At 38.6% G+C, this 20851-nt stretch overlaps 1 protein-coding gene across 1 annotated transcript in view; it reads left to right on the top strand.

Annotated features, from left to right (window-relative positions):
• Positions 1-20851, top strand: part of KCNK10 (potassium two pore domain channel subfamily K member 10) — a 54798-nt gene that overhangs the window by 23831 nt on the left and 10116 nt on the right. Inside the window, exons 3-4 of the mRNA XM_041471999.1 lie at positions 9266-9383; positions 12061-12221. Coding sequence (XP_041327933.1) covers positions 9266-9383; positions 12061-12221 — 279 coding nt within the window. The remainder of the gene's footprint in view (positions 1-9265; positions 9384-12060; positions 12222-20851) is intronic.

Raw genomic sequence — 20851 nt, 5'->3', positions numbered from 1 at the left:
AAAAACTTTCTCTTGATACCCAACCTATATCTCTTTTGACTCAAATTCAGGTAATTTCCTTGAGTCCTGTCACTGGTCATAAGATTGAAGAGATTGGTACTTGTATTCACTAGAATAATGAAAGATGTGTGCAAAGAAAAGCAGAACCTAATATCTGGAAAAAATTTTGAGAGAGGTGACAGATTTGCAAGACAGATTTGCCCTCATCTCTACAAATTTTCAAGTGGTCTTAAGTTCTTAATTTTTTTCTTCAAAATTAAACACAGCAATCAGGAGAGCACATAGAACATGGTAGGTGGGATTTTGGAAATAAATATTCAGTCAAGGATTCTGAACATACAGGTTTACTGTTGTAATTTTTAAATAAATTAAGGAGGATGAAATATACAAATCAAAATAGAAAGTAATGGTTATTTAAAAGCCATGGAATTTTTAGTCTGATGTAGTATGAAAATTTGTAGAATCAATTTTGAAGGAAATTATTATGAAGTATGCAAGGATAAGTGGAAAATGTAATAACATGCAAGAAAGGTTTATCAAGGATAGATCTATCTCTCATTGATTAAAGCTCTAGACAAGGAAAATATTATGGATCATACAAGACTTCAGTAGAGTATCTTTTGGGATTCCATGTAGAAGCCTATCAGTTAGCCTGGAGAAAACAAAGATTAGATAAGAAATGTGACATACCTAAGGAATATATTCAAACTTCAGCCTCATATTTCAGATCAGAATTTGTCAGCCTTTCAAGAGCACAGTGTTTCCCTTTGGAGTGTTGCACCAGAGCTCTGTTGTTGATTTCAGGCTGTTTGAAAGAACACGGAGCTATCCCCTGAATTCTTGTGTCCATTCAGTCACCTGTGTTAAAAAACCCTTTCTGTAAGTGAATCAAATTTATAAGTTTATTTCATTTAATAATATCTCAATTGAAGATATTGATCCCAATATTGATATTGATATCCCAATATCTCATTGACGTGATAGAAAAGACCTTCTCCTAGTTTTCAGCCTAAATTTCTTTACAAAGAGATGTGTTTTCTCCCTCTTGTGCTCTATGTTCACAGAAGACAGGTCAGTTCTGGGTCAAAAGCTGTGTAGCTGTATCTGTACCTTTGGGCAGCCTGGCACTACAGCTAACGAGACAAATCTGCTTTAGCAGGAAGTAGTATTGCTTGGATCAGGGGTGGCTTGGATCACATCCTTCATCTGTCTGCAAAAGACACGTGAACAGGTTAGATTGGCAGGATCCAGGGATATTGGTTCAGATGTGTTTCTCTTGGCAGTGTTGCAGAGATCTGCATTTCCCTCTACTTAGAAATAATGATTAAAGGATGTTTTGAAAACTATAAATACAAGAAGCTTTTATTCCCTTGGTGGGATTGTAGTCAGTAAAATATATGCAATATACATTCTTTTCAACTGGAAAGCAGAACTCCTATAAGGTACAACAAGCAAAGCACTTCAGCAGATTGCACCAGCTGCAGTAGTAACAGCCTTTATTCTCTAGCCTAAGTTATGTACCAACACCAATTCTTTATTTTACACAACATTTTTCTTCTTTCACCTCAAAAGTGGTGATAATAAAATAAAGAATATGAATACTCTGTAATTAAAAGACAGATATTTTGGACAAATCTTATCATCTTTTGACATTTCAGTATGTCCTCAGGCAATACAGTGGGCAACTGGAAGTCATTGTGCAAAAGTAAATTAAAATGGGTTTAGCAGCTTAGGGTGTGAATGTCTTAAGGCCGAGTGATGTGAAATATTGAAATAGATTTGTCAACAAAGAACAAGTTGTTTTTTTTTATTCTTCTGTATGTCTGGGGGTGAAACCAGCTCCAGGAATGTAGCTGGGTGTGCTTATACAGAAAACTGATTGTAACTGACTTGCACAGAAGAGCAGTGAATGAACTTGCTTGAAGATAATATCAGGGAGTTAATGCTGGGCTTCCACAACTTCATGTTGATGATCTCAGAATCCCCCTGCCTGGCCCAACACATTTCTGCATTGCACCAAATGCTGCAACTGCCTTTACAGCTGCGAGTTCAGAGTGATGTGGCAACCTCCATGGGTCCTAGCTGCTGTGCTGTGTGCCATCTGACACTAAGGGAACTAATCATAATTAATGTTATTTGGCCACCTGAAAGCCCTTAGATGAACACAGATCATACTCTGCAGAGTGACTGTGTTGGTTCACCTCTGTGCTTTAGAGAATATGGAAAATGCAAAAAGAGAAACCTTAGAACTAACTTGTATTGTTTTACTGTGGGGATGGCTCTGGAACAATCTTTTCAGAAGACCAAAGGAGTATCATGGTTCTTACAAGACTAATGATGGAGAAATGTATACCTTTTCCTAAATTTCAGTCTTTCAAAGTTTTGCTTTGCAAAACATGTAAGGAAGATATACAGCATAGTATGAGGAAGCTGTTAAAAATTAGTGGGGATAAGATATCCTTTTCACATTTATCTCCAAAAACCCATTGCAAATACTAGCACTGGTAGCACAAATGTGAATTGCTGAGTCCAGACTTGGAAGTTCATTCATAGTCTTCAGAAGAAATATACTGATGAAAGCAGTGCAAATTCTTAGGAAGATTCAAAGTATTTTAAATTGGTATCTGACTGTTGGATTTTGGTTCAGGTCTGTTGAATGCGAACACAATGACAGGTAGTTTTTTCATAACAATGTCAAGTGTTCACAGTGCAGTCCAAAATTTCTAAAGCCACCTGAAGCAGAAGTTCTTAACTGCAGATTTTTAAAGCCCATTTCTGCATCAGAAGATATGTATTGCAGTGAAGCCAGTACACTATTTAAGGCTGTAGGTGATCTATAGCTTGGCAAAACAGTGAATACCAGATTAAGAAAATTACAACAATGCATGTTTTATCTCAACATTTTTGAGTTTTCAGAGTTAGAGAAAAATGAAACCTAGAACATGCTAAAAGACAATGAAACTTCAGATTCTTCAAGTACATTTAGCTGCTGTACCTATTAGATCGAATAGCAGAAGATAGTAGGACTTAGGTGACTGGACATAAAGTTGAAAAGAAAAATAACATTGGTAGATACATCTGGTAACATACTACAAACTTTTTATTTTTGTTTTTATGTGTTAGAAAATAATCTTATTAGTAGCTGGGTTCAGAACCAAGTTATCCTTCCTTTGAAATAACACACAGAGAGGTGTGTAATGGGGAGGTTACGCTTCTCGGAAAGATCAGATTTTATCTATCATTAGGAGAGATAGGAAGACAATCTTTGTGTTTTGGCAAAGTAATTCCTATGGGCCTGATAAGGGCATTCATATTCTGTTTCTATATATTCTGTGTACTGCATATGAGTAAAAACTTCCATAATGAGCCCTGCTTTCATAATAAACCATGCAAAACTATTCAAGATAAAGTGGTTTGCTACTTAAGAATTTATATTATTGTCAGGCTGCTGTCTTCTTCCTTGTCCATCAGGGTTTAATTTAGGAGTGTGAGTGATTACAGTATATATGTATATAAAAAAAACCCCACCTGCTAACTAAGTCATATTATTAATGTTCACTAATGGCTATGGCAACCCATTAGAGCTAGACTGCAAGCTGAAAAGGAAGCAGAGCTGGAAATAAGCTAGTCAGGCTTTACTGCCTGATTATGTTAGTAAGAATTCATATTTTGGATAGGCACTTTGGATTAGTGTTCTGAACCAGTTTTACCCTGAAGGTAAGTAAGAAAGGGAACATCTTGGAGAGATGTGTCATTTTGCTGCTGCTTACTTGGTTCATTAGTGTCATGAGCCAGCTTTTCTTTCCAGGCTCTTTTCATGTAAAAGGAAAATAATTTTCATGTGCTAGAAGAAAACTCTAGATAGAGGAGGCAAAAAATAGTACTTTGAATTCACTATGGAGAAGACTTGCATGTTGCTGAAGACAAGAAAAGACTATTTGAACTGTGAAGAAAAACAGTGGTAAGTATCTGATTGTTGAACCTTCTACCTGTGCCTCTGGAGGTTATCTTGTCCCAGCTTCCCTTCTGCCCTATCTTTATTTTATCCCATTCCTCCTAAAAGGATAGGGAAGAAGGATTCAGATGTCTTGGGTCCTGTCCTAGCTGGTGCAGGCACCCTGGTCTGTAGCGTCAATCCAGGACTGCTCCAGCTGTGTAGGAGACACACTGAGTTCCAGATGCTTCAAAAGTCTGCAGCTGTCCCATAGCCATGCTGCTTCCAGAACTTAGCTGACATCTTTAGCAGGGAGCTAAACCTTTTGGACTTAGTTGTCTGTGCATATCCCTTGTTAAATGCTGTAGGTCTGTCCTCAGACACAGTGCATGCATGGCTATCAAATCACTCTAAGTGTAGGTAGATCACTGCTATGCTGATTGGTTCTTAAAGTCCTTTGTGGGATAGGTAGAAACATTTAAGGAATGGGCTTCGAAAGTTATTACTTTTGATTAAACCAGAAGTAAAATGCTGGCTTTGGTCTTTAGAAAATTGTTGTGGAAAAGTTAGTAAAAGTGAATTTATAATGAGGGTCCCTAATCACTCTATAAAGGGTGGTGAGAATAAGTAGAGAATTAGGAAGCATATAAAAAGTTATTAAAGAATTAGTTATTAAAAGCTGTTTGCTAATGAGAAGCATCCTAAGAATCCTAATTGAGAAATATCAGAGCATGAAAGGCAATTGAAGCAACTCTTTGTATGTTTGATAGGAATCTGCTTGGAAAAAGAACTGTAGAGGGAGATAATTATTGGATTAGAATGATCTGTGAAGAGGAATTAATAGAGCTAGGCAAAAAAAGGACAAGAATTTTATTTTCCTATCAATTTCCTATCCTTGATAACACATAGGGTAGGTACATCTTTGACTGTCTCACCACTTGAGAGGGATCTTACTCTTATCCTTGAAAAATATTTTTCTTCTTCATACTTGGGATCTTACTGGAGAAATTGCAGAAACATGAACAAATGAACCAGATAAAAACCTTTCTTCATGGAGAAACCAGAACCAGTCTGGTTTGCTCCTCTCTCCTCATCAGCTGTACTGGCTTCCAGCTATCTTGTTGCTTATGTAAGTGGAGATGATAAGGTGTACTTCAGACTGAGCTGCAGTTTGGTTTCACTCTCTTTGGGAATACAGGATTCAGTTGTCCAAGTATCACCACAAATTCAGGGCTTCTGCTCTGGGATTTGAATTCAGTCCCATGCAGACTGTTATATATGAAAAATGAAAAATAGCCAATTTTAATAAAAATAAAAAAATGAAATTTATTTCACGACCGTAATATAGTCTTGACGGCCATCAACCAAATCGGACAGCGTACCACCCCCGGGAGGGGATACGGGTGAACGTGAGATTGGTCTCGCTAGTACCAATTCTACCCCGTCCACACTGGCTGCTCCGAGGCAGCAGTTCTTATACAGTTTATTTCGCCCGCGGCAGGATGTCTTTGTTTCTTTCTGAGTTCTTCATATTCAAGTTGGTTTCTTTCTCTGGCTCGGGCTGCACAAAGCCTCCGTCCAGGAGGCTCCAATTCCTGGAATCTGGCATTCAGATGGAAGGTGTTGATGGCCCTGGTCATCTTAGGCATCTTGTCTGGGCCATCATCGCTTGGGCGTCACTGCGTGCAGACCCCTGTGAATGCCCATCTCCTGTGCAGCCGAAGTTTCCTTCAAATGCAAATGTGGTGGTGCCTCCCTGACCATCTGCCACGGTTTCGCCATCCTGGGGAAGAATCTCACCCCCCCCCTTGTACACCAGTAGCTTATTTTATACATATATATTTTGATACACCTTTTATTCCCACGAATTACTACCCATATCTATAACACAGACCATGTCACCAGACCATGTCTTTTTTCTTACAGAAGGACTATACTGTGTTGATACCAAAGGGGCTGAGAGTAAAACACACATCTGTGCAATGATGGGGAGAAAACCAGAAAGCTGTGATCAAAATACATGTTTAAAAAAAGTAATATCAAGTACTTTTATTTACTTCAGTAGTTTTGCCATTGTCTTCACTCCTACCTGTTGGCTTTAGCATGCATCCATTATTTGAACATCCAGAAAGACAATTTCTGCCCTTTGAGGTATTTCAAATTATTGCCTTCCCTGAAATGGGTGGCATTTCAAAATAAAAAAATTACCATGGGTTGGTAGTCATTCAGTAAAGAAGATTGCACATTCAATTTATAAACTATACTGAAAAAATACTGTGTACTTGTATACTGTGCTTGTAGCTCCTCTGGTGAAGGAAAAAGATTGGGAAAGGAGCAAGTGTGAAACAGCTTTGGGTACTTTCATGACAATATTTCAACATCATCAACAATATTTCCACTATAAAAGTAGCTGAAGCTACTAGTTTAAAATATCTTTAATATGTGAGGCTTGTTAACATAGTGTTTAGCACTCTAGAAATTAGCTTTTTTCCTACTCTGAGATAACCTGAGGATGCCTCTCTTCAGGTCATTGCTGCAAAGCCCAGCTGGAGTTTCAGATGGGAAACTCGCAAAATTTCATGGTCTGCGTGAACTGGGAGAGTCTTGCCAGTAATAGTATCATTGTTTAAATTTTGTGTCAGTTTCCATCTAGCAGGATGGTTCTGTGTAGGTGGACTTGTGGTGGTAGTAGTAAGGCATCCTTTTCTCATGCATGAGCTGAAATTGGTTAAGTGTTGTTAGCTGCAGGCTGCTGGCTGCTCTTTTTTGCTGCTCTCTTTTTGTTCTCCATCACTGCATGCAAAATACAACGTATTAACAGGCAGCATTGGACTAGTTGGATATTTATAAATGAATGATGTCAGTGAAAATTTAAAGAAAAAAATGAATTTTTATTCTGGATGGGAAGGGAGTCTGAGAATCTCAAAGATATCTAAGGCAACAGGATACTCCTTCACTTCAGGGGTTCCTGCTTGGCCCTGAAAGACTTGCTAAACAGTGTAAACTCAAGTGTGATTTAAGTGTAATTAGCTTGCTGACATTCACACACTCAAGGGGAGGGCAGACAGCATTCCTTGGCAGAAGTAACCAGGGTAGCTGACAGTGTGTCATGGCCTATTTAAACGGGCAACCTGTCTGTTATGCTGATTTATGCTGCACTGCATAAACCAACAAATGATCTCTTCTTTCACACCACCTGCAATATGCCAGCAGCTGGTACAGAAGCCCTTTCAAAGGTTTTGATTTGAAACACATCCTTTCTCTATATCCCTATTTCTTGAGGTATGGACATGTGCTGGGGAGCCCTGGCTTTCTGCCCACATGAAGTGAAACTGGTCCAGGCTGGAGCTTGCTCATGCTATAGTTTCACTATCAGCTTATCCTGGCATGTAGTAGGTCTACTTTTAAAAAGGTGTCCCATACTGATCACTTTAGATGTAGCTGTCTCTGTTCTTGCCCATATGCCTCTTCTCCCACTCCTTTCCCTTTTGTGAGGCAATGTGATGAATAACTAAAAGCTGGGAAGCAGATTAGCTGAAACTTGGCCAGGCTAAGAAAGCAGTAGAGGAACATTTATGACCATGAAGTGAGTTGGAAATATAGGCAAAAAATGAGTGAGAAAAATGGAAGTGGAAGAAAGAATGTGATAAATAAACCATTGATGGAAAAGATTAACAAGGACGAAAGTGTATCCTGAAGGTTACGGAGAGAAGCAGTGTTAAATGGATGTTTACAAGTCAGTGCTAAACCCATAAGAGAATGTGAGGTTTTAGAGAAGATTAAGAGAGAACTTTTAGACATGACCAGATAAGAAGTGGGGCAATGGTAAAATAGAATGACTAACCTTGCTTTGCACATGGACTGTATAGGAAAAGGTGAAATAGAAAACCACCATGACAATTCATAAATCATAGGGAAAAGATAACTAGCTAAAGAAATGCAATAAGAAAAGTCAAATCTGTGTTGATAGGTGGGAATTCCATGTAGAACAGAGCCAAAGAAAAAGAGAATGCAAGAGGTAGCACTTTGCTTCACTTGTTGAGCCCAGCAATAAGTTCACTGAAACTACCAAGGCTAAAGATTGGTGGCAATATTTAGGAGGAGGAGCAAATAACAGAAAGAGAAGGAGAAGGTCTGGCAGTAGTGTGAGCAGCTGATAACAGCAACATAAAGTGAGGCTGGAGCAGAATGTGAGACAAGCAAAGCACTGGAAATACTAGGAGTCAGAAAAAGAGGATCTTGATTTCTCTGTAATGATTTTATGGAAATTAGACTCTGGAACATTTGGAAGGGAGAAAGGCAGACATTTCTGCTTCTGTTCAAGAGTGAGATCTGAATTTCTCTATGATGAAGAATAGCTTGTGCGAGATCTAAAAGCAACTTGAAAATACATGCTGAAGGGCATCTCAAAAGTCAATTTAGAGCAATTCAGGTGAGTATACCGGATGCTGATGAGAGATTTATTTCTGTACTTTGTAGGCTGATGTGTTCAGCTTCCTTTGGACTGTAAGGCTGCAATGAAAAGTAAATGTGTATGTCCCCATGATACAATATGGTGCATTTTTAGAAATTCCCAACAAACATTCAGGAGGCTGATATGTCTGCCTGCTTTGATTCAGTATTGTGTGGGACACAGGACAGTGACCAGGAAGCAGTATAGCTATCTCAGCTTCTATCTGGAATATACTTCATTCAAGCATGTCTGGGAGTCTCTGTATCATGTTGTATTTGTGGACATGAGATCATGTGTAGTGTGCAACTGGGAAGTTTGAGCTGATCACAAAGTTTAATTGTCATGTTTCCATAGATATTTTATTTGTTAATTTCAAACAGGGTGTATATATATATGCCATATTTTTTTCTTTTGATAGCATAAAATATAAATTACTTAATCAATTACTGATTGTCTTGGAATTTAAATCCTTGGCTGACTAGCTTCAGTTGATTTCACAAACATTATTTGTATTTACCACCTTTCTAGCTGCTTCTAACAAGAGCTGTTCCCAATGAGGAATTTTTCCTTTGGCAGTAGTCACTACAGGAACAATATTTATGGATGAATTTGTGGTGTTGGTCTTTTACTTCTCAATTGCTTTGTATCTTTTGCCATTTGTTTATGCATGGTATCTTTCTTCCACCTTAATGGACATTCAGTTCAGTTGTATGTTCAATTTATGCGTACAGAAGAGGCTACTATACTATGAGCACATATTAAAAACTTAAATTGAAGCTGTTTCCACAGTCCTAGAAATGTCCCTTTGGAGCCTATACCAACTAGCATAGGATACAGTAAGGCATGCATGATGCTGATTCTTTGTATTTTCTTTGCAGCATGCTGTTGATGCTGATAATGCAGGAGTCAGTCCCGTTGGAAATTCCTCTAACAGCAGCAGTCACTGGGACCTTGGAGGTGCCTTTTTCTTTGCTGGAACAGTCATCACTACTATAGGTATATTTATTGTTTATTTTTTAAAAAGACACAGTCACACTGAGACATAGATAATGAAATAAATTTGAGGAAGGTAGGCAACAAAGAAATAAAGTAGCTGAACTGTATTTCTCTGTTAGCAGAAGATATGACTCCAGCATGTGTCAAGGGCACTGAGTCTTTGGGTAAGTGTCAGAAGCTGTCTACATAATTAGGGTAGAATAGCAATGCTAAGCTGAAAACAGGTAATACTCATGCAGGCTTTATAACCCTGTTCTTATTGTAGATTGAAGCAATCCACAAGCAATTGCTTGAGAAGAAGCAATTCTTTTCATATCTTCCTCCTTTCCATAACTGGAAATAGATTCTCATAACTATTACATCCTTTTAAAAATTCTTACTTGCTTTCATACTAACAATTGGAAGGAATTACACGAATGATATATTGTATAAAAAAAATCCTTCTTTTTCTTTCTAGAATTCATGGCCTTGATTATTGACAAATTTCTCTGCATTAAATGAAGAGTATACTGAACTGCACCATTCACTTTTCTTGAACCACTAATTTTGATAATTATTCAGGCGCTTATCATCTCTCTCCCCATGCATTGTGTCCAATATATTTAGTATTTGATCTCTCAATGTAGGTCTTAGATATGCTAAGGGTTTCAATCTCTCCTCTCTAAGCCAGTTTCTCTCCTGAAGAATGTTCAACAAGCTTGGATTTCAGAAGACAGTCTGAAGGAAAAAGAAAATAAATCAACAGCACTGTTGATATAGTTAATCTTCAGACAATTATACAGTAGTTTTATAATTTTAAGCTTGATTTCAGTGCTGTCATAATAATTAGATCAAGAGGTCTAATTATTTGGAAATCACTGGCAAATAGTTGATTTTTATTTTCATTTTCTATGAGTATTGTTCTGCTTTAATTATTGTACAAAGTGCTTCTTTGCATTACAGCTGTGCTGCATGCACTGGTGACTGTACAGACAAATAACTTGATAATCACACAACCCTTCAATAAAGTGTGATAATCTGACTAAATTCTGTAGGCTTTTTATGCAGGTAATACAATAACAAAAAAAAATATCTTGTGGCAGTTAAACACTTGCTGTGGTGATAATTTCTAACTGCAGAGTCTGTGCCTTTGGCTCTGCCTTTACTGTAAGAGTGAGGGGGAAAGAGTGATTGTATAGAGTGTACAATCTGCATTCCTCTATATTAAGCTACATTACCATGTATTTTTGATGGTAGCATAAAACCAGAGTGTGGCAAGAAAGAAAAGTTTTCTGATTCATATGTAAGGACCTCCCCCCCGCCCCCCTTAATATTTGTTTATTCAATAGACCCAAGTGCCAAGCTTTTAAAGTACTCATTAAATAAATGCCACTATGTGGGCATAGTTCATGCAGGCATATTCATTGACGTCTGCTATTTAAATAACTTATTGAAAAGACCGTATATTTTTGCCCATATTTGTTGTAAATTCTCCATGAATTAGATTTTTATAGGCTGCATAAAGTCTGTGTATTTTGTCAGGGCATGAAAATGGATGCTTTATTGATGTCCTAAATTTTAGCTTTCATATTTTCCAGGTTCTGTACTGCATTAGTATGTAACTCTGAACTTCATATAAAGTGTTAGCAAGTTCTCACAGTCCAGTTAGACAAAACAATCCTTTTCCAGCCCAAGAACCAAGGATACCATTGCAGCTTCAGGCCCAAAAAGTAAAAACAATGGCAAATTGAGAAGAGCAATCTGAGAGGATGGGACTTCATAATCTGAAGCTGTAATAGGACAATTAACCCAAATATGTAAATGGACCCAGACTTAGTAGGAAAACTCATGATTTGGGATCCATCTTAGGTGCAGCCTCGGCTGGGCTCTTGTACTGCCCAGGGTGTATCCTTTGAAGGCCTTTTAATAAATACCTACTTTATTCCTTAAACACTGTCTAGCCTCCGTTCTAGATAGCCTATCAAGGCATCTTTATTGCAACAGTGATTTGTGATTATGTGATAATTTTTAATATTTAAGTAATTATGTATAGTTAAACTCAAAATGTCTATGGCATTTCAATTAAAATAGCTGATCTTAAATAAAAAGGTGGAAATATTACTGTCACAATTCTTGGTTTTTTTTCTCTTTAACATTTCAACAGAAATACCATACTGGAGTCATAATGCTTTACTGAAAAAAGAATTCAAGGGCAGATTTGCATGGTGTGGGTACAGTTTGGAGGCTGCAGTGTAACTAGTCAGTATGATGAGGGGATGAGGAAAGTATGAGCTAACCACTGAAAATGAGCCTTGTCCACTGAAAATGAGCCTTGTCAGTGAATCACACTCCTGTCAGGAAACCATTGGCACAGGCCAAGAGGAGCAACAGCATGCAGGCACCAGGCCAGCATGGAGAGATTTTTGTGCCGTGGCATCAGCTAGATCAATTAAGCAATCAGCAATTTTAGAAAGACAGAATCTACAGAAAATATGGGTAACTGAGTCTTCCAGAAAAATGGAATATCAGAGGGTGGCTTACCCAGGAAATTACATCATGCCATTGCAAGTCTATAAATAGGAATTATAGATGGAACAAAGGTATGCCTGCAGGAAGAGCAGTTTTTAAAACTGATTAGTTTGTTTTCTAAAAAGCCGTGTATAGGTTCTGAGAGTCTGACAATTGTTTTTCTCCTCAGGGTATGGGAAGATTGCCCCATGCACTGTTGGTGGCAAGGTTTTCTGCATCTTGTATGCCCTATTTGGGATTCCACTGTTTGGCTTCTTGCTGGCTGGGATTGGAGACCAACTTGGAACCATCTTTGGGAAGGGTATTGCAAGGGTGGAAAAGGTTTTCAGAGTAAGTCCACTAACAGTTTTTTGCTTGTGTTGCATAGCCTGCTCTTAATTTTGTTGTTATTACCTGCAGCATTTTAGATATGTTGGACGCCATGAAACATTCACATGTTGAGATGATAGTTAATGTCTGTAAGGATCTCTGTTGTCAGTGGAGAGAAACAGACTTCTCTAGATGATGACACAGGGGTTACAGGTCAGACTGAATTTCCTTATTGAGGGTATTGCTGGGGAATGTATCTCCTAAGTTAGCTTCCTTACAAGGAATTGCTGTAAAACAGTCTTCAAAACACCACAAGCTGCTTTAGATTTGTACATCTATTCACTGAAAATGGAGAGAAGGTAATGGTTCCCTGAAGGAACAGGGATGTGGAGTAGGTCCTGACTGTGTAACTGATATAGCCTGGAAGGAAAGCAGGGTTGCTGTTGTGAATGTGAACCTGGGAAGAGAGATGGTTGAGTGATATGTCTTCATTGCAGGGTGACAGATGTGTTGGAGTAGATCTGCAGCTCTGCTACAAAAACTGCTGTAAAGCCACTGGCTGAAATCATAATCATTCTGAAATCACAATCATTCTCTGCCCTGCCTACCATGAAGATATCCTACCCTGAATTTTTGTGTAGACTTCCTCATGTGTAGTTTCCCTTTATGTTGCCAGTACCCTCTAGTTTTGAGTCTGAGTTGCTGTAAGCAGTTCTTTCGCAAGCAGTGCCGCAGACCTGGCAAATGCTGTTTTGCTAACTTGCTAATGGTTCACTTCAGGGATTCTCTCTTTGAGGCAGAACTTCTAGAGGTGACCTGTGTATACTTTCCTTGGAAGTGGCATAACTGAAGGTAAGTCTTTCCAGGGATGGAGTGGATAAGAAGCTGTCCAAGCTGGTTAGTTTAATAGACATCTGTTTCTAAAACATTCCCACAGATCAGAGCAAATTGGTTGTAACTGTTTTTGGAAGGAAGTAATTAAGTATTAGACTGAAGAACAAGCACTTTCCATTTTGATTAAATGACTTTTAGGTGTCCCAGACCAGACATAAATAGTATATCAGAATAAATGTAGAAAAGTGACTAGTGATGATGGGTGAGTAAGCATGTACATGCCTGTCTGGAGAGCACTTCAAAAGGCTTATATTTTCATTTAATGAAAATAATCTTATTGAAAAGTGTCTCAGTTCAGTTTGGCAAAAATGCAACTAAGATCCCTAATTTATTTTTGTCTACCTTTTTATTACACCTGCTTCACTTCAGTGGACTCTCAGAACATTCCAGTCTGCTTCTGCCCAAGAAAAATGACAAACTTGAAGTCATTATATGGATTGAGAGTCAGAAAATCTTTGATTATTAGCTGAGTGTTGTATTTCTGAGTGACATGGACAAGACCATTAAACTGTTGGTATGATAGTTTATGATTAAAATAATCAGAGAATCACAGAATAACTGGGGCTGGAAGGGAGATCATCTAGTCCAGCCTCCCTGTTAAAGCATAATACATACTTGAAGTATTTTATCTTAAAATACTTCAAGTATGTATGAATGCTGATACTAATGTTTCATCCAGATTATAGCCATTTGTCACATAATGTGAGTTCTTTTGGTATTCAAAGTATTCCTTCATTTTCTTGAGTCAATGCAGTTGCTTGTTGCTTATAGCCATCCAAGGTATTTTTTTTCCTCCTTGGTATTTTGTCAGCTTCCAAAGGCATTTAGAGATTGTGGTCTTCTTGTTTAGCTAAGATGTGCATTTATTCCTTTTATTTTGATTTTCATAAATCCTTTCCATTCCATAATATCTATTATTTTGTGATTTGGTGAACAGGGTTATACATAATTTCCTTCGTTACTCTTACTAATGAGTTTCAGCTATTTGAAATATTTCTGATAGAGTTTACAATTTACGTGCATCTTAGTAAATAGTCTTAATACCAGTGGTTTCACTTTAGGTGATTATTTAACATTTGGCATATGCAGAATATAATAATCACTATAATTTTAATAATTGTGTACTTTATTATCACATTATATTTACATTGTTAGGCTTCATAAATGTTTGTACCTAATCAGATGAAGCCTCAAGTAGAGTAACAGTTCTTTATTTAATGCTGAGCACTGAGCAAATTTTAATTCAATGTGTAACTCTTGTTTCTTATTTTGTAACTGACTCCCTAATGAACTGAAATTCAGCATGTTTGTGGGTGTAAAACAACCTGTTAACACCTGTAAAGAGAGGACAAAAAAATTAGGAGAGTAGTTATCAAGAAACTAAAAGGAACAAACATAGGCTAAAAAGCCACTGAAAAACATAATAAAATGGTGGGTGGTGTGCCTGACAAATGTTCTGGGGGTAGCTGAGAAGTCACTGAGTGTATCAGTGCTCTAGAGAGAGTACAAACTAGCTGCCTGTATTATTTGTCCTCATAGACAATTCGGGACAGTCCAGTTTCTTGTGGAAAGAATGGGAAGAAACTTAGCATGTGTATAATGCATCAAATTTCCATGTTCATATGCCTCAGCACTCTGCTGTATGTACCTTGTTGCCTCTGTTTATTCACTCTTATGAGTGTTGCAGGGCTGGAGTCAGGGCAGCGAGAGTTCTGGAAATCCTTGCAACTTTTTCGTTGTCTGTACAGGTTGAAGGGACTTGAGGGCACCTTGGTCTTGCATCGTGGTTAGGATCATTTTTGAAGCTAGGTAAGATGCAGTATGCACACACTGGCACGTGGGAAGGAGAGGAAGAATTTTCTGTTGTCACCGCAGTCCTTTCACCCAAAGCATTTCCCTAAAAGGTCTCTTGCTCCATCCAACAGTGTATCTGTGAGCATGGAGCCCATGCCACACTAGGGACAGCTTGCCTCTGGCATTCCTCAGCATATCTGGAAAGATGAAAGGAGGATTCCTCCCAGAGGAGTTATGCTAGTGCATTTCTGCTGCCTCTGACATGACCTGTGCAGAGCCCCACCAACCCTACCTTAATTAACACCACAAATTAGACCTTAGGAATCCCACATTTAGCTCCTGCAGTAATCAGCATTCTGTGGGAATTTTAAGAACAATTTGAACTACATAAAGTGAGAAAGAGATCTGCTCTTATCAAGTACACACTACCCCAACAGTATTGACAGAATATTTCAGCAGAGGAGCTGGGCACATGCCACCACTCATCTTCTAATCCAAAATGTTACCATTATTTCAGTGTGTAACCAGCCAGGGAAACAACTACTCATTTATGAGTAGGTAGGGCTGGAGGTACTTCATTGCAAAATAATGCTTTGTAAAAAATAGAAATTTTCATGTATCATTTTAGGAAACGGAGGCACTGGCAGGATGATGCTATCCCAAACACCATGGATTGAATAGTTTACGCCATCTGTCCTACTGGAATGATTATATTTGGTACAAGTAAATAAGCATCAACCAGGTCAGAGATGTAAAGCAAAACTTCCCTCACAAAAGCCCTGTCTTCTCAGCTCCTGGTTATTCCTGTATGTTCCACATTCAATAATCTAGGGCAGAACCTGGGTCCCAGTCTGTTTTTACATGCATGCAAATGTGATTCCCCAGAAAATGAATATGTACAAGGGCAGACACAACAGAAATGAAACATGCATTTTAAGGTGACATAATGCAATAAAAGTAGTATTTATATCTTTCACAAGTTGTTCATAAGATCCCTCATGTATGTATGTTTCTATAATAAACAGTAGAACAAAGCCCCATTCTCTTGGCATGCTCTGTACACACAGTGTCTGCAAGCATCTAAAGATAGAAAGCACTCCATAGGCAGAGTACACTGTCACAGAACACAGCAGCTGCCATTATAATGAGTTAAATATAGGCTAATTCGGATAGTCTTTTTTCAAATCTTGAACGAGTGTTTAGGTTCTCATCAGAAGTAGATGGGCTTAGCATAACCTGAATGATCTTCACTTATCTTGCAGTTTAGTACAGATGCAGGAATTCAGCCTGGGCACAATGAGTTTCTGAGAGCACTCCAGGATTTCCTGGCTTCTGAGGTGAGGCCACCTCAGAAGTTGAGCAGTTCCTGGGCTTTTTTGCTGCTTTCACTCCTCTGGTTCCCAGCAGGACAGAGAGGACAGGTCTGGCAACACATCTGCTAGACTGTGAACTGCAGTACTGGGATGTGAGCAAGCAGCCAGAGACATGAGTGGTGGCAAGGCTGCACCACTGAAAACACACTGCTTTGTGCAGAAAGGCAATGCCTCTGTAAGCAACTTGTGCTTCACTGAACCAGGGACTTGTCAGAACAGACACTTCTGCTACTTGACTTTCAGGTTTTCAGCTCAGAGAACATGTTTTGGTCTAGTTCTCAGAGACATGCTATGAAAGTGGTCTACACTTAATATTTTTTCTGAAAGATAACAGCACACATCACCTAACCTTGGAATTGTCCTAGGAAAAGTGCTTCTTAATTGGCTGATAGGGATGGGGCTGGTGTAGTCCCGCGGAACTGGTGGAAAGATGTCTTTTATTTTTTAAATATAGTGTTATTCACTGTGACTTTCTGTAAGGAAAAAGGTAAAATAAAAAAAAAATCATCACATAACTTCCACATAGTAACTGTCTGATGCAGTGATCTATCTGCCATCTGCTGGCATCCTGTCTCTGAACAGAGCTGTCAGGACAGGGTGTGAAATTCAACCTACTGTTGCACATTCACAGTATTATTCCAAAATTATACAAGGCTTATGTGCTGAAAGTTCAGGGTTCAGACCTCAGCCAAACAATTTGCTGAGTCATTTCCACAAAAAAAAAAAAAAAAAAAAAAAAAAAAAAAAAAAAAAAGCAAAAAAATACAAAAAAAAAAAATCAGTGATTAGAATGGTGATTTACAAACCCAAAACCAATGCACGTAAGCAATCTCAGCTCATAATCTGTTCTTTTGCCTGTCACACCTTAAAGGTCCTTCTAAGAGTCACATTTCCCCGAGTATGGTTAAAATAGGGGTGCTTGTAAGCTTGATGGTGAGGGTTGTGACTTCATTACAGGTGGTGACTCTTCATCAACTAGAGCCAAATTTGTCTCTGAATTCTGTTTTAGGTTAAACCACTGTCTTGAATATGTTTGGTTTATTTTTTGGATCACTTACCCCTGTGGCTGCATTTCTCTTCACAAAGAAAAGCAAGGCACAATTCTTCCCAAGGATTTCTGAGATTCATATTCTCTGAACCTCAGAGAAAGGAAAACAATTATTATCTTATTTGCTGTGCCTGTGTTTGTGCAAAAGTGGAATGCGATATGGAGATTGTCTACCCAAAGTGATGGTGTTTTGTTTCCTTGGCCTGTCAGGGCCAAGTGTGTGTGTGTGTCAGGACTGTCGGCTGACAGTCATGAGAGGAGTGCTTGGCAGATTCAGTTTAGATGTAATGTAATATAGTGTAATACAATATAGAATAATATAGTAGAATAAAATAATTAATTAGCCTTCTGATAAGATGGAGTCCTCCTCATCATTCCTCTCCCTGCCAAGGGGGTCACCCTGAATCCTATATACCCCCTCCATTATATCTGAGCTGCAGAAAAGTATCTTTTTCTGCACAGACCTAAGATAGTTAGCTAGTACTAAAAAATCAATTAGAACATCTATGCATCCCAGATTTTGATATATTAGGCCCTCTAACTTGGTATTTAATTTAGTTAGTGATGCTTACAGCTATTCCATTTCAAGGAATGCAACTTAAGTGTAGCAGACATTTTACTAATTTTGTTCTTGTCCTCTGGTCTTTGGTGGTGAGTATGTTACACCAGGAATGGCAAGATCAGATCCATTCAGGTACAGGGAAGCTATGTGGAGCAATCTTTATTAACCCATTTTTGCACTCTCTGAGTGGGGGAATAGAGATGTAACTCAGATATGAGTTGAAGGAGGGAAGGGAGGTGCAACACGTTACAAATTTGGCCTCTGTGAAATTGCTGAATTCTATGCCTCTGTTGTCAACCTCTGTTGTCCTTTGTCTGCTCCGGTGTTTGAGAAAAGCCTGTGTATACACGGATTCCTCTTATTCAATTTGGTTTTTTGCTTCTTTTTTTTCCCTCCTTGGGCTGAATACAGTTCAGCCATAACAGAGGTTTAGGATCATAATTTTTATTTTTGTAATAAGCAACATGGATAAATTAGTGGGTCCATATCAGAAATCCCTCTGTGTGCTTTCTTGTGAGAGGAAGAAGATTGGAAAAGGGTATATCAAGCCTAGAAAATGTCTGAGTCAGTGTTTCTGTATTTTCATCACACAGTACTCACATTATGCCTGAGCAAGATCCATGCAGAGATTTACAAAAATTACATTAGAGAAAGACACTGCTCTGTGAGAAGCTTGTTGTATATTCCATCTGGGTCTGGACAAACACTCTACAGAAATGTGGTTTTATGGGGAGAAAAAATGATGTTAAAAATAACATAAATCCTTCTTTACCCTGACCTGTGTCTTGTATGAGTTCAGGATTGTGTCTCCGAAGCTTAGTAATAAATGTGACTGCTTACAGCTTTTAATATCTGTCTCTCCTCTGGTACTCACTGCAGTTAAAAAGCGGAGGATGGAATCTGCAGCCATAGCAGCATTCTTTATAAAACATGAGAACTAAAATAACACTGAGGCACCAAGAGGTTAGAATGTAGGGGAAGCCCATATCTAGTAGAATGGTTCAACCCTCATTTCATAACCCATGGAGGTGTCTGAAATGTCATCTACATTTTAACATATATTATAATTCTGCTGCTTGTTTTCAGGGAGTGTTGTCTTCTTCACTGATGTAGTGAGTAGGTCCTGGCTGGCAGCAAGCACCCACGCAGCGTTTGCTCACTCGCCTACAGTGATGGAGAGAACATGGGAAGGACAATGGAATGTTCTCTAAATAACCTCATGGGTCAAAATAAAGACAGCAAAGTCACTTACCATGTACTCTCACAGGCAAACTTGACTGGTGGACTTTAAATTAATATGTTGACAATTAACGTTAAAAAAATTAATTACTGAGTTGAGTGTTTGGAATAAAAATCCTCACAAAAATTCAAAATGTCTTTCTTCCCCGTTTTTCAAGCACAGCTTCACTCCAGACACCTCTCCTCCACCCATGTTGTTACTGTGGGTCACCTTCAGTCCCCCTGGTGCAGCAGCAAATGGCACAGGGGCTGGGACCAGAACACAGTGGTTTGTCTGCTGTTCTTAACTCTTTTCCTCTGTTGCTTTGCTGGTCTCCCATGGGCTGCAGACCCTGCAGTACCTGTACTGCCACGGAGAAGCTCCCACTCACCTGACCTTGTTATTCCCTTGCTCTCTTCACTATTCCCTTTTCTTCTGCCTGTCCAGCATTCCTGCCCCTTCTTAAACACACTTGCCCAGTGGTGCCACCATGTCATCTCAGTGGCTTAGCAGTGCCTTGAGGGGGGTCTGTTGGAGCTGACAGGAACCAGCAGTGTCAGAGAACAGAGAAGAAAAAAATATTGTTATATTTTTCTTAGGTGTTATGTCCAAGTCAGTGATATTTAAAATACATTTAGTTTCAGTCTCATTTTGCACCTGAAGGAGCTCGGACAAGTTACAATGAAATCCACAGTGACTGTTACAGGCACCAAAGAGGTTGATGTGACCAAATCACTGATGTCCAAGCCAGTATTGTGTCAGTCTTTCCATATAACCTGCTGAGAAGGGCTATATCACACCTTACTGTGTGCGCCAGGACTGGCTTGCATTTGGCTGAGCTGAAAGACAAGCAGTGTGAACTATGACTGCCTGCATCATCCACACTAGCTTTGCAAACATATTTTGACTAAGGACATATCAAATGTTTGTGAGCTGATATATGTGATATTCTGGTTTATGGCTTTGGTACAAAGACTGTCATTCCTAGTGTTAAAATATTTTGGTCTAGAGAAAGTGATTTAGAAGACAAGCTGTTTAATTAATGCATGGGCAGAGACAATCTGTTCTGAGAATAGTTGGCAGCATGGGGAAGGGCAAAAAGTTAAGAGTAAGTGAAGAGAACAAAAGAAATACTAAAGAAATGTGTTTTGTTTGAAATGTTTGCTCCAAAATACAGAGCTTTTTGGAGACATGAGGACAACATTTTCCATGCAGATACATTACATTATCTCTAAAAATATGCCATTGGTCACCTAGCAAAAAAGGTAGCCATCTTGCCTGGAGCCTTGGGGAGATTTGTCAGGAATTCAGAAAAGGAAAATTTTGGAAGGCGGAAAAGCCATCTGAGCTCACTGTGAAGCAGCAAGTGTTCCAGTGCTATTTTTGGTTTTGTAGTACTGTATACTGGGGGAGCTTTCTATGAAATGACAGGTGACACTACAGAATCTTGGAATAAGCTTATAGGAAATATGCTGTTCATGGAAATATATATGTTCCACATATTTAGCATTTAGTCTAGTCTGATAAATGACTGTAGCTTCTCTTGATCCCCAAGTTAATGCCTCCTGCTCCTTTTACATAGGAATATATATGTCTCAGTTTACAAACTTAAAAACACTGTTTGGTGCTTTTATTGTCAACCATCAGGTCAGAAAAATTGTACCTCAGTTAATTCACCTGAAGAAAGCAAAAAACGTAAAATAATCTACTACACTGGCTTGGATCTACTGGGCCAGGGAGAGAAAAAAGAAAGTAAGAAAC

This window comes from Pyrgilauda ruficollis, unplaced genomic scaffold (genome assembly GCF_017590135.1).
Source record: "Pyrgilauda ruficollis isolate IOZ18807 unplaced genomic scaffold, ASM1759013v1 scaffold28, whole genome shotgun sequence".
Taxonomy (NCBI): Eukaryota; Metazoa; Chordata; class Aves; order Passeriformes; family Passeridae; genus Pyrgilauda; species Pyrgilauda ruficollis.
The sequence above is the reverse complement of the archived record's forward strand: the minus strand, read 5'-3'. Positions and strand labels throughout refer to the sequence as shown.